At 49.0% G+C, this 14,878-nt stretch overlaps 1 protein-coding gene across 1 annotated transcript in view; it reads left to right on the plus strand.

Annotated features, from left to right (window-relative positions):
* ARID2 (AT-rich interaction domain 2) overlaps positions 1-14,878 on the plus strand; it is a 581,863-nt gene that overhangs the window by 183,121 nt on the left and 383,864 nt on the right. The window contains exon 6 of the mRNA XM_030215750.1: positions 8,403-8,470. Coding sequence (XP_030071610.1) covers positions 8,403-8,470 — 68 coding nt within the window. The remainder of the gene's footprint in view (positions 1-8,402; positions 8,471-14,878) is intronic.

Consider the following 14,878-nt stretch of genomic DNA (forward strand, 5'->3'; position numbering starts at 1 on the left):
CTTTTAGGGAGGATCAGTATCCCATGGATTTTCAACGTCTGCACTTACTAGATGTCAGGCAAGCTCTTCTCCATTATTTGGAGGTGACTAATGGTTTTCATCGGCCAGACCATCTGTTTGTGCTTTATGCGGGGCCTCGGAAAGGAGTGGTTGCTTCCAAGCCCACCATTCCCCAGTGGCTTCAAGAGGCAGTTTCTTTGGCTTATCTTCTGGCTGGTTGTTCTCTGGACAGTTTACGGGCCCATTCTACATAGTCTTTGGCATCTTTCTGGGCTGTGACTCAGGTCCCGCATCTGAATGAGATTTGAAGGGCGGCGACTTAGTCATCGACTCACACCTTTGTCAGGCACTATCGTGTGGATGTTGCAGTCCATGAAGATGCTGCTTTCAGTTTGGCAGTGCTTTTTGTGGGACTTGCTTGTACCCCCCCCCCCCCCCCCCCCCCGCCCCAGTCTAGATATTTCTTTCCTACATCCCACAGGTTTCTGGATTCATCTGCTGCTGACGCTTAAAGAATGTAAAATTAGGTCTTACCTGATAATTTTCTTTTCTTTAGTCGCAGCAGATGAATCCAGGATCCCTCCCTTTTAATTTGTTGATTCTGCTGTTGTATGCTCTTTTTTTTCTGTAGGGAGTTTTGCTGCAAGGTTTAAGGGGAGTTGGGGGTTTCTTGTCTCTTTTCCCTTTAGGTTTTTGGAGTTTTGATCCATTTCTCTGCTACATTTCTGTGAGGAAGGATCACTTTGGTTTTCATCTTCTTCTTCTTGTGCTCTGTTAAGAGAGATACTGACTGGCCAGGGAGCATTATGTCCTTTTAGGCACAGTGAAATTCAGTGCTCTCTATCTCTACGTGCTGGTAGATGACATAATCCACAGGTTTCTGTATTCACCATCTGCAACTAGAGGAAAGAAAATTATCAGGTAAGACCTAATTTTACAATTTTCAGCAAATATACTTTTTTAGCACAAAAATTATTCACATCTGTGTTAAATCTAGTTTAATATATTTTTGAGCAGGACAGGATTAACCTTTTAGTGGGTCCTAGGCAAACAAGCATGTTGTGCACCCATGCTATCATTAATATAAGTACGCTTTCTTTATCATCCTACTAGACCAGTCTGAACTAATGGGTTGTGTTCCTTCCTGACCAACAAATGGAAGTTGAGATACTGAATTTTCCAGTATCATCACTGATGTAAGGGGCTGGTGCAAGGTGGAATCCTTCAGTATTCTATGCATCCAGTAGGTTGTCACATTATCTAGTGCAGTGTGACAAGGTTAGGTAGGCCTGATTTCCCTGGATAGCAGTCCATGGGCTGCTCCCAGGACTAGGTCTGTGGGCCTTTGTCCCTAGGTCAGGGGTTCCCAAACTGTGCGCCGTGCATGCTGGTGCACCGCAGCAAACTCTAAGGAGTGCCGCAGCACATCGCTCCCTACTTCCCCTCCCACAGGTCCGGCATCTGCCGCTTCCTGCTTCTTCCCCCACTGCCGCTATAGTGCTTTCAGCTTACATTTTCAGGCGGTCCACGAGTCACACAGGCATTCCGGGGCCTTCCCAGTCTGCCGCGTCCGGCCCTTGCAACAGGAAGTTGCATTAGAGAGGGCTGGACACGGCAGACTGGGAAGGCCCCGGAATGCCTATGTGAATCGTGGATGGCCTGAAAATGTAAGCTGCAAGCACTGCAGCGGGGGAAGGAGAAGGAAGCGGCAGCGATCCTGGACCTGCAGGAAGGAAGGTAGCGAGCAGTGCTAGATTTAGGGATGGCAGAGGTGTGCTGGTGTGAGAGGGAGGGGGCTGCAGGGAGGCAGAGGTGTGCTGGTGTGAGTGGAGGGGGCTGCAGGGAAAGAGAGACCCATGTGGCCGGGGGGGGGGGGGGGGGGGGGGTACCGCAAACCAAAAAGGTTTGGTAACCTCTACCCTAGGTTTCAGACCAAAGACGTAGCCCAGTGGAGTTTGGAGATCTTGGAGGAGTCTCCCCACATAGGGCTTGCTGAGTGGGCAGGCGTAGGTCCCCGTGGGACCCTTGCTGGGGAGGGGGGGTTGTAGATGCCTCCCCTTAGCTCCGCCCTGCAGATTTCTTAACCCTTTAGTGTCCAATGTTCCCGTAATAAGCCATATGGGAACAGATTGATGGGAAAATTGGACACTAAAGGGTTAAAACAGTTTATTCTTTTAGCTTGTCATGGGGAATAAAGTTGTGTAGAAAAGAAAAAAAAAAAGACAAGGCAGAGGTCTTTCTGCAGAGCTGCCAGTTAGCAGTGGTATTTCAGGGGCAGACGGTTCCAAATCCATGTCATTCAGGGACCAGGACTGAGTTAGGCAGCTGAGCTGCAGGCCTGGTGGTGTGTGTCCTGCAGAGCCGGCAGCAGAACAGTGCTGCTGGCTCCTTCTGCCCAACTTCTCTGGTCCATGCTTGAGACTTGAACTGGACAAGAACCAGCTCCAGGAAGGCCTTATTCCCATGGCAGTCCTATCTTTGGTGGGAACAGTGGCCAACTTGATGCTGGGGAGGCAGCCACTCATGTTGGAGGAGTTCCTAATAGATCTCTCCTATATACACCAGATCCACTTATGTAGAGGGACTCCTCTGGAAGTCCCTCAAGGTCCCTGGGGCTAGATATAGCGCAGGTTATTGTGGACAGTGTCCATGGCCTGTTAGTGGAGGAATTGGGGTCCATGCAGGAGTTCTCTACCACCAAGACAGTGGGGTCCTGGTGCTGGGCTCCCAGGGGTTGGGTGAGGCCTATTTGAGTAGAATAAGCATCCATGTGTGGCCTGGGAGGGGCTTGTGGAAGAGGATCCCTCGGAATATCCATGGCATTGAGAGGAAGATCCCCCTCCCCACTCTGCTCTCACCCTTTCTTTAAGGAGATAAGCCAAGAACTGTGGTTATGTCCCAGGGTAAAGAGGATGAATTCTCCCCTGGTATCGTTTAGGAGAGAAAAGCTGAATCAACTTATGGATTCTGTCTCCTTGGTTCTAGAGATCCTCTTCTCTGGCCTGGAGCAGCCTTCTGATAGAAACCCCATCCTAGAAGGGGTCTGTAACCACCCCAGGGCTTTCCCACTACATAGTGCTCTATCTCTCTATTGGTCCTGACAGAATGGGAGGTGCTGGATGGCCTCCTTAAGGGCATCAAGCACCTGGACAAGCTTTATCCCCCTGCAAAAAGAAGACTTGGAGAGTTTATTCTGTCTTCCAGGGGTGGATATTGTGGTCACTGCTGTGACTAAGAAGATGACCATTCCAGTAGGAGGAGGATGTGCCTTGAATGATTGTCATGATAGAAACGTGGAGCAGCTTTTCAAGCAGGTGTTCTCGTCTGCAGCCTGGGGAGTGCAGATTTTGGCCTGTGCTGATTCTGTTGCTTGGGCTGTCCTCCTTTGGACACAGCCACTCCTGGTTTCACAGTGGGCTGCACAGCTGGTGTTGGCCACTGCCTTCCTTGCAGATGCTCTGTATGATTTGATCTGCATTCCATTTTGGATAGGTAGTTCTGTGGTGGCTTTGGCTTCACCACTGGGCTGTGGATTCAGCATCAAGACCTGCCTTAACAAGTTGCACTTTAGAGAAATTGCTTTTTGTTGAGGAACTGGAGAAGCCAGTCAAAAAGCTTGGAGAGGCAAAACTTGTGCAGTTGTCTTAAGGATTGCCCCAAGGGTCCCTTCAAGTTTTAGGACAATAAGTTGTCCCCTAGAGGCTGGGGAAGCTTTTTTGTAGGGCAGAAGACCCACAGATGAAAGGTTAAGGGCTAGAAGGGCCTGCCGTTTTGTGGCGCCAAATGACCCAGAGACATGGGGCACCTTGGGCGCCTCTTCCTCCAAGAGTTTCAAATGATGGTAAATCAAGCCTTTTTGAGCTGGCAGATGGGCACTAGGCTCATTCTCTTCTTCCATAAGTGGACACACATATTCTCAGACCAGTGGGTCTGTGCCCTAGATTTCTGCCCTAGAACATCTCATTCGGTTGAAGGTGGTACTCAGCCCTTCCTTTGGAAAGGGGCTTGGGCTGGTACTCCACTTCGTGGTCCCAAAGAAGGTAAGCTCCTTCCACCCCATCTTAGATCTCAAAGGAGCCAATGCCTCCATGTGAGGAAAGGAGACCTTGAGTTCGGTGAACATTTTGGTCAGATTATATGAGTTTATTTCATTGGATTTGACAGAAATTTACCTCCACATCCCTATTTGGCAGTATCACAAGAGCTTCTTGCGTTTTTGTATTCTGGGCAAGCATTTTCAATTCAGGGCCATGCCATTTGGTCTTGCAGCAGCTCCACATGCCTTCACTAAGGTGACGGTGGTGGTGGCGGCAGTTCTCAAAAGCAGGTTATCCCAAGTTCATCCCTGTTTGGACGATTGACTGATACATGTGGACTTGGAAGTAGTGTCCTGGGATGCTATTGTACTGCTGTGTAGTGAATCAGGCCAAGAGTCAGCCGGTCCCATCGCAGGTCACGGAGTTCCTCGGGGTGAAGTTCAACATGGGAAGGAATGGTTTTCCTGGAGGAATGGATGCACAAACTTCAATCCTAGACTGCCCCAGGACTGTGAAATGTCCTATAGCTTCTGGGGTCAACAGCAGTGACACTCATGGTGGTGTACCCTAGGAGAGGACCCATATAAGGCCATTGCAGAGGGCCCTAGTTCCCCTTTTCTTAGGATTTTGAGGCCCTTATGCCATTCTCAGGAGCTCTTCTGAGTGATATGGTCTGGTGGGATCAATCGGCCTAGTACAAAACAGGTGGATGGCTCAGGAAGTGTCCCGATCTATCAGTAGACACTTCTGCCTCCAGTTGGTGGGAAAGGCCATTCAAATGATATTGGGCAATGCCTCGGTGGTGGCTTATGTCAACAGACAGGGAAGTATCAGGAGTGTGGTGATAGCACAAGAGGCAGCCATTCTGTGCTCGTGGATGATGTGCCAACTGATTCTTTTCTCTGCTCTATACTTAGCCAGGACCGACAACATCCAGGCAGACTAGACCCGTCATTCCCTGGATCTGAAGTAGTGGAAGCTGTGCCTAGAGGCATTTTAGAAGGTGGGAGACCATTGGGATACCCCCTGCTTTGACCTTATGGTCTCAAGACAGAATGCAAAGTATTCTCGCCACTTCAGCCAGCTTGGAGGGCATCAGTGCCTTAGTACTGTTCTGGCCAGGCCAAGTTCCACTTTGTGTTTCTACCATGACTGTTGGTTGGCAGAATCATGTGACTGATCTCCAGCCATCCATCTCCTGTGATCCTAGTCTTTCAGATTGGCCTTGTCCATGTATGCCGACCTGATTTGCTGGTGGGTCATCCTCTTCCACTTTCGGGGGGGGGGGGGGGGGGGGGGAGTCCTTTCTGAAGGACCAGGCCTGATAGAAGACCAATATCTCTTTTGGCTGTTGGACTTGCACTTTAGAGGCACCACTTCAGGACTAAGGGATATTTCCCATAAGTCGTTTCCACTCTGCTGCAGGCCCATTGAAATACCACATCCCTGGTGTATGTGAAGGTCTGGAGAGTTTTTGAAAGATGGTGTACAGAACGTTAGTTTTCTCCTTGGTCAGCTTGATTGGCTGATTACCTGTCATTCCTACAAGGAGGGCTAGAGCAGGGTTTGGCTCTGTTCCCTGAAGGTGCAGGTGACCGTGATCACCTGCTACTGGGGAATGCTTCAGGGGGATCTCTTTCCCCACCCTCCCAGATGTCTTGAGGTTCTTTCAGGGGTCAAACACATTTGTCCTCCGTGCTGAGTAGTCCTCCCCCAGTGGGACTTTAATTTGGTCCCCAATTTGAGCCTCCCTGAAAGACATCTCCTTGAAGACAGTTTTTTGATGACCATTTGCTCAGCTAGAAATGTTTCAGAACTCCGGGCCTTATTCTGTAGAAATCCATACGTTTCCTTCTCGGAGGACACAGTTTTCACTCTGGATGGACCTATCCTTTTTTCCTAAAGTGGTGTCTCCTTTTCATTTTAACCAAGATGCGGGCTTCAGCAGAAGCAAGGAATGTACACAAGCTGGATATTAGGAGAGCTTTCTTCCAATATCTGGAAGTCACTAATTCGTGTGGCAAGACAGACAGATTGTCCTTTATCCAGGAGGGCACTGTAAGGGAGAAGTGGCCTCCAAATCTTTGCTGGCACATTGGATCACATCAGCTAATGAAGTGGCTTACAGTAGAACTGAGGACATATTCTACATGCGCCCAGGTGGTGGTGTCTAGAGGTATCTGCACGGTGGCAACTTGGTTGTCCCCTTACACTTTCTTGAAGCACTGCGGGGCGACATTTTGCCTTTGGCAGGGCGATCATGCGTGAAGCCTCATCTTTCCTCTCTCTCTCTCTATCTTTTTTTTTTTTTTTTTTAAACAGTTATTGTATATCCCATTAAAGACTGTGGTGTTGGAATATTGTTCCTTGGCTGGGAGTTTGGTTAGCACCTTTCTTATCCTGCTTGCATTTGCATACTGAAGAATTTGAATATTACTCCAGGGGAAATTCTGTCAAACAAAATTGAAAAATCTGCACACTTTATTTGTAATTTGTTTGCACAGAATTTCCCTATTATAAGACTGCCATCTCCCCCATTCATGAAATACCCCTTTACCCCACTACAGTTTTCCATGCACTTTCATATAGGCTTCCACCGCATTCCCATGATATGTACATACACCTCATAGGCCTTTTTCCATCCCTCACACTATCCACCTTTTTTTTTTCAGCCTCCTCCCTCATCCCCATTTCATCTACCTTTTCCAGCCCCCAACACTTCACCCACATTTTTTCCAGTTTCTTCCTGCACACATCCACCTTTTTTCCAGGCACCTCCAGCACAAGCACAACCATCCATATTTTTCCAGCCCTCCCCCCCCCCCCCAGCTCCCCCACACCATACACCTTTTTTCCCCAGCCTTCTTCCTACATCTGCCTTTTTTTTTTCCAGCTCCCCCACACCCACAGTCCATATTTTTTTCAGAGCTTCCCTTTCCCTTCCTCCTGCACACTCACTGGTCCAGTGCAGGAAAAGGAGGAGCTGCAGAGCGACAGGTCAGGCTGATTTCTGCTCCTCTGCCGCCCCGGGCCCGACTGTTCCTTTGAGCTGTGCAGGCCTCTGTACAGCCATTCAGCTTAAAGGAACTGAGGCAGCAGAGGAGGAAGCAGCCCGACCTTAGCTGTGTAACTCCTCCTCCAGATGGGTGAGTGTGGAGAGAGGGAGGGAGTCACTTTCCAGCTGAGAATATCTGTGCCCGCAAAGGCAGACTGCACAGAATTCTGCACAGGAAAGGCAAAATTCTGCGCCATCTGTGGAGGGGCAGGGGAATTCTGCTCAAACTCTGTGTTGTGCAGAATTCCCTCCTCAAGTAGAGTATGCACCAGCCCCTTTATCAGGGGATGAATCCAGTATCCCTACCTCTGGATACTGCTTGTCCGTGAAGGACACAGTCCATTGGTTCGGTCAAGTCTAGTAGGATTCAAGGAAAGGAAATGAACAATATGAATACATTTCACCCTAAAATTATCACAGAGGGGGGTTCCACATGGTTCTGACTGTAGAGTGAGAAGCAGCAGAGAAAAAGCATTGCTTCCCAACCTTTGCTACCAACAGGGGTGGGGAGCGTGGACAGACTTATGCAGGTAGGGGTGGTTCTGGTCTCCTCATTCCCGCTTTTCTTTCTGCCAGCAGCTTACCAGATCAAAAATCTTCCTTGACGCCACTGAATTAGTACATTTGTGCTAATTCAGTCATTGGGGTCATAGGCATAGCTAGTTTGCCTATGCATTAACTCTTCCCTGCTTATATATGTCTATGCATTAACTCTTCCCTGCTTATATATGTCTAGCTTGCAATATTGCTATTTAAATATGTTTACTAGATAAAAAGCAGCTTTGAGGAATTTTGATTTTTCTTAAGATTTCAGCTTACTCTTTTGGCCACAGGAGGTCATTGCAGTATTGGCTCTAAATTGAAGAGGTGTTGTGGTTAAAAATAAGGAAAATAGAAGCTATACACAATTTCCTTCTATTAAGGAGACACCTAAAGATTTAGGAATCCTAAAATAAAGCTGCAAATTGAGGGAAAAAGGGAGACAGAAACTGGTAACCACTTCCTCTGCTTTCTCTATCCAAACCAACTTCAGTCTCACAGAATGCTGTCTTTTAAGTCTTCAGTTCTTGCTCAGTCCCACCTCCATCCATGTTTACTGAACCCAGGTGAACTTTTCCTAGTCTACCAGCCAATAATTTTTGGGTGGTAAGAGATGTAGTTTTTTTTTTTGTTTATAAAAATCAAGTCACTTGTGTTTAAGAAGGGAGGCATCATGTATTATTACGTGGAACTATAGCATTGTGAATTTTAGAAATATTCTTTAAGATTATAAGATTTATATGAACTTACATTTATCTTTTTACTTCTAGGTTTAGGAACATTTTCTGATGTATTTGGAGATGAGTGGAAGGAGAAAACAGATAGAAATTTTGCTAAGGTAATTGGAATAATTTCTTAAATATTTTTAAGCTCACATTTTTGCTAGCAAAGTTGGTTTTGTTATCTCAGCATAGAAAATTGGAACCTCGTTGTGAATGGCAGAATCTCCTCCTGTAGATGATTCTTCTTGCTAGGTTTTATTCTTAGGAAAGTAAGTTATCACATCTCCCTTTCTTTGGAAACTGGACTAAGAGAATGTACATAGTGAAGGTGCATCTATGCTTAGAGAAACCCTGCCCCTCTCAGTTCTAGCCCTCCAGCATAGCCCCCCTCTCATCTCCAGTCCTCCCTCCAGCACTGCTCCCTCAGTTCCAACCATGCCCCCTCTCTGTCTCTGTCCCCTTCTGCTCAAGTCTTCTTTCCAGCACTGCCCCCCTCAGCTCCAGTCCTCCCTCCAGCACTGCCTCCTCTGTTCCAGCTCTCCCTCCCTCCAGCAGTGATTCCCTCAGTTCCAGCCCTCCTTCTCTTATGGGCTGACTGTTTCATTTTTTTTTGGGGGGGGGGGGGGGGGGGCGGAGCATATTAGCATATTCATTTGCGCATATATATATATATATATGCAAATGAATATGCTAATATGGAAGAAGGAAAGGAAAAAGAGCTGGTTTTTTTTTTTTTTTTTTTTTTTTGGAATATCAAGCCAGCTCTTTCTCCCTTCCTTCCTCCTTACCCAGCACTCCCTCTTCAGTAGTATTTACCCACCCCCCTTTCTTGTTTCTATCCAACCCCTTCCCCATTCTATCCAGCGTGTCCCCCCCCCCCCCCTTCGCAGCAATGACAACGTGGATGCAGCAGCTCACAGGTTTGCTTGCTGTGTTTGAGTGAACGGCGATGGCTGCGTGGGGGAGTGGAAGCAGAGACTTACCAAATGGCTTCCTTCCTTACAGTGCACTAGACAGGAGCCAGCATTTCCACTCCAGCGGCGAGAGGGCGGCCGAGCGAGCGGAGGTTGTAAAAGCAGCAAGCAGGCACGCTCGTCTCCATCCACTTCCCTGCCTGCTCTCTCTGCGTCCCGCCTTCCTCTGATGTCATTTCCTTTCAGGTGGGACGCTGAGAGGGCAGGGAAGCGGACGGAGACGAGCGTGCCTGCTTGTTGCTTTTACTACTGGCGCCCCGCCCGCCAGTTCGCCGAAGTAACTTCTGGTAAGTCGTCATCATTTGGGGGGGGGGCACTGCCCCCTGCCCCCCCCCCCCCCCCAGTTTACGCCCATGCCTTCCCTTCAGTACTGCCCCCTTCAGTTCCAGCTCTACCCTCTTCAGTTCCAGCCCCCATCCCTCCCTCCAGCACTACCCCCCTCCAGAACTTCCCCCCCTCAGTTCCATTCCTCTCTGCCTTCAGCACTACCCCCCTCAGTTCCATTCCTCTCTCCCTCCAGCACTACCCTCCCTTCATCTGCATGGGTTCAGAACTTTCCCCCGAGCTGGGTTCAGCATTCTTTTTGCTGCAAAGATCCCCCACAAGCCTGCTCCGGGACCTTCCCTCCTCTGGCTGCCACCTTTTGGTGTAATTTCCTGTTTCGCAAAACAGGAAGTTACATCAAAAGGCAGGAGTTAGCAGAGGAGAGAAGGTCCCGGAGCAGGCCTAAAGGGATTCTTCAAGGAAGACACGAGGGGAAGGGACGTAAGGAAGGGAAGGAGGAGACACCAGACCCACAGTAATTGTGAGATTTTTTTGTTTGTTTCTTTTTTACCTCTGAGCAGTAAAAAAGAAAAAAACAACACACTTTTTCTAATTCAAGTTTTGCAGTTGCAGCAGAAGATATGTGATGAAGATGTAGATAATACACTGAAATCTGCTCAGTGTGTGGTGACAGCCAAAATACCAAACAGGATACTAGGAATTATTAAAAGGGATGGTGAATAAGACTGAAAATACTATAATGCCTTTGTATCACTCCATGGTGCATCTGCACTTTGAGTATTGCGTTCAGTTCTGGTCGCCGTATCTCAAAAAAGATATAGTGGAATTAGAAAAGGTTCAAAGAAGAGCGACCAAAATGATAAAGGGGATGGAACTCAGTTCTGGTCGCCGTATCTAAAAAAAGATATAGTGGAATTAGAAAAGGTTCAAAGAAGAGCGACCAAAATGATAAAGGGGATGGAACTCAGTTCTGGTTGCCGTATCTCAAAAAAGATATAGTGGAATTAGAAAAGGTTCAAAGAAGAGTGACTAAAATGATAAAGGGGATGAAACTCCTCTCATATGAGGAAAGGCTAAAGAGGTTAGGGCTCTTCAGCTTGGAAAAGACAGATGAGGGGAGATATGATTGAGGTCTACAAAATCCTGAGTGGTGTAGAATGAGTAGAAATAAATCAATTTTTTACTCGTTCCAAAAGTGTAAAGGCTAGGGGACACTCGAAGTTACTTAGAAATACTTTTAAAACAAAAAGGAGGAAATATTTTTCCACTCAATGAATAGTTAAGCTCTGTCAGAGGATGTGGCCACAGCGGTTCCTTATCGTCTTCTCCAGACCATTCCCTACAAGTGGGTAATATGCACTCCTACCAGCAGAGGGAGACTGAGAATTATTGAACAGCGCTCCTGTATAAGGGACTATGCAACCCTGACCTGCTCAGTATTTCTCAGTCTCCAAGCAGAGGTAGGTGCTGTGCATTCCTGCTCCATGTTTTTGGTGGATACGCCGGTTTTGGCTCCTTGGTTTTAGTTAGGTTTACAGGTTCCCTTTTGTAAATAATTGTGTGTTCCCACTACATGATTAATTACTCTGAACTCGTATCTTCCCAAACTGATTTACACAGTTTGAGCACTAACAGACTCCATAATCAGAAGGACACCCGGGATTCAGTGAACGTGAGAGAATAGTTTATTAGCATCTTACCAAAGGCGGTACAGGTCTTAGGCATTCATTTCTGGAACTGGAGGAGCAGTGCTCTCCCCTCCCAATCCCCTCTGCCCTTAGCAATGTGCCTCAGCCTTCTCCCCCCTTCTCTGGGAGAAGTTCCTTCAGGCAAGGCCCCTGGTGGGAACAGAGCACTGTTCTCTTTCAAAAAAAAAAAAAAACCTATAACATAGGAAATGCCTGGGGGGGGGGGGGGGCGCAGTGGACGCTTTGGTTTCTCTGCACCGGTTTTTGGTGCTTTCGCTTTTGCAGCTGTAATCTTAAAAGGGGGGGGGGGGGGGGCAGCCAGAACCAAGGCAATCTAGTAGGATTGCAGGGAGTTTGGCGGTGGGACGCTTTTGCTGGTCCCCGTGAGGGTGGCTTTTCTTCCCGCCTTTCCTTCTCCGATGGTGCAGTCTGAGAATCTGTTCTGTTGCACGGCCTGTTCAGAGTGCCATGGTCTCCCATAACACCGGCTTGTGCAGGGTTTGCGAGGAGGTGAGGTCCGGTTCTGGGGAGGAGCCAGATTTGGGTATTCCAACGGCGGTAGGGGCAACTATGATTCCTGGGCCGATGGCTGAAGGGTCGGAAGTGCAGAGCGCTCCTTCCCATGGCGCGACAGATGCGGTTTTTGCGGGAACATCTGCCATATTGCTTCCTCCGCCGCCGGCCCCTTCTTTCTCTGAGGAGCCGCTAGTGATGTCGCAGCAGGACTCCTCAGTGGCTTCAGTAGCTCTGTTTTCACCAGGATTTGTGCTTCTACTCCATCAGGCTTATTGCCTGAAGAGAAGAATTTCTCCTGATATTGCAGCAAGTTCTCTGGCCCCTCCTCCACGGGATGGGCCCTTGGGGTCTGCAGTTGAGGCACCCGGGTCCAAGAGGCCGTGTCTGGCTGGTATGGAAGATCTGGGGGAGGTTCTGAGGCTCCCTTAGGTGAGGATCCTTCAGTAGTAAGCATTTTTAGAAGGCAAGAGCTGCCCTCCCTGTTTGAGGAGGTACTTCAGACGCTTAAATTGTCAGAAGATCTCCCTCAGGTGTCCCAGAAAGGGGACCCGCTTCTTAAGGGAGTTCGTAGACCTCCACAAACCTTTCCTTATCATGAGGATTTGAAGGAACTAGTGGAGGCGGAATGGCTAGTTCCCATTCGCATTTACGAATCGGTCATGCCACGGCTCGCCTTTATCAGCTCCCTCAGACAGTTCTGGAGACCTTCGCATCCACAAGGTGGACACGCTGGTTACAGATGTCACCAAGAAGTCGGCTATCCCTCTTGAGGGTGGGGCATCTCTCAAGGACCCACAGGATCGCAGGTTGGAGGCTTTGTTTAAGCGCTCCTTCAAGGTTTCTGCCTTGGCCTTGCAGGCAGCCATCTGCGGAGGCTATGAAGCTCAGGCCTGTTTTCCTTGGGCTGAGCGACTCCCCAATGTTCCGGCAGACTCCTCTTATTCGGCGGCCGATGTCATTAATCTGGAGATGGGCACCGCTTTTCTTGGTTCGGGCCTCTGTGAGGAATCTGGCACTGGTAGTGTCAGAACGTCGCTTCTTCTGGCTCCGTCACTGGACGGTGGATGTAGCATGCATAGTACGTCTGAATCTGTTTCCTTTCCAGGGTAAGCTGCTTTTTGGCAATGAGTTGGAGAAATTTGTCAAGAGTCTTGGCGAGTCCAATGGGGCTCGGCTTCCGGAGGGTAGGTCCCGTTTGGTTTCTCAGTCTGTGGCCCAAGGGCGCCTCAGAGGCTCGCAGATACAGGCCAGGTAGAGGTTCTGGTTCTCAATGTGCTTGGTTCTGGAATAGAGGTCAATCTGTTCAGCCCTTTCTGGGTATCCGTAGAGGATGTTGTGATGGAGGCGCCGGGGGATCCAGCAGTGCCAGAACCTCCCAATGAAGGTGTGGGGCCCAGTCTCCGGTTCTGGCTGTAGGAGGCAGGCTTCAGCTGTTTTATCAGAGCTGGGTCCGGGTAACTTTAGACCAGTGGGTCTTAGATATAGTCAGGTACAGGTATGCCCTGGAGTTTTGCCATCTGCTTCCAGATGCCTTTCTCGTTTCTCCTTGCAAGTCATCGCTCAAGGCCAGGGCCATGCGTCAGACCCTTGATTGTCTTCTGGCTCTTTGGGCCGTGGTTCCCGTTCCCCCAGGCAAGAGAGGTTCTGGCAGATATTCCATTTACTTTGTCGTGCCCAAGAAGGAGGGCTCCTGGTGTCCGATTCTGGACCTAAAAAGGGTGAATCGGGCTTTGCGGGTGTTGTCCTTCCGCATGGAGACTCTCAAGTCGGTTATCGTGGTAGTTCAGCCGAGGGAGTTTCTCACGTCCTTAGATTGTACAGAGGCGTACCTTCACATTCCTATTCTTACGGACCATCAGAAGGTTCTTCGCTTTGCAGTCTTGGGAGATCACTTCCAGTTTCGAGCAATGCCCTTCAGGCTTGCTACAGCACCACAGATCTTCTCCAAGGTGATGGTGGTGGTAGCGGCTCAGTTGCGTTGGGAGGGGATCTTGGTGCATCCCTACCTGGACGATTGGTTAATCAGTGCAAAATCGGCAGAGGAAAGCCGGAGAGCCTCAGGTCGAGTGGTTCTCCTTCTCCAGCAGTTGGGATGGATTGTCAATGTATCCAAGAGCTCGCTGGTTCCCTCTCAGTCCTTGGAATTCCTGGGAGTGTGTTTCAATACACGTGAGGGCTTGGTCCACCTTCCGGCAGTGTGCATCCTGAAGATCCAGTCCCAGGTGCAACGGTTGCTGGTGATCCAGGCTCCGTCAGCTGGGATATTTTGCAGGTGCTGGGATCTATGGCGGCATCCATCGAGGTGGTACCGTGGGCACGGACACATATGAGGCCTCTTCAGGCAGCCCTCCTGGCTTGCTGGTCCCCTCAGGTGGACTCTCTGTCATGCAGAGTTTTTCTTCGTCGTCCAGTGCTGCTCAGCCTTCAGTGGTGGGCTGGATTGTCATCATCTGAGCTGGGGCATGCCCCTCGACACATCGGACTGGGTGTTAGTAACAACAGATGCCGGCTTGATTGGGTGGGGAGCCCATTGTCAGGGACAAGTTGCTCAGGGCTTCTGGTCAGCGGAGGAGTCTCGCTGGTCCATCAGTCGTCTGGAAACCAGGGCAATTCATCTTGCTCTGTTGCATTTTCAGTCGATGATCCTATTTTACGACCTCCGAGTTCTCTCCGACAGTGTGACAGCAGTCGCTTATATCAATTAGGGGGGAACCAATAGCTCTCTCTTAGCGCAAGAGACGGCGTTGATCATGGCCTGGGTGGAACAGAACTTCTGGCTTCTCTCAGCAGCATGTTACGGGAGCGTCCAACCTACAGGCAGTCAAATACGTTAGTGTTTAACTTTAAAAAAGGAGACTATGATAAAATGAGAAGAACGGTGGAAAAAAAACTTAGGGGGACAACTGAGATGGTAAAAACTGTACAACAGGCATGGACGCTGTTCAAAAATACCATCCTGGAGGCCCAGGCCAAACATATTCCACTAATTAGAAAAGAAAGAAGGAACTCCAAAAGACAGCCAGCCTGGTTGAAAAGTGAGGTGAAGGAAGCTATTAGGGCT

Source organism: Microcaecilia unicolor, chromosome 10, assembly GCF_901765095.1.
Source record: "Microcaecilia unicolor chromosome 10, aMicUni1.1, whole genome shotgun sequence".
NCBI classification, from domain to species: Eukaryota; Metazoa; Chordata; class Amphibia; order Gymnophiona; family Siphonopidae; genus Microcaecilia; species Microcaecilia unicolor.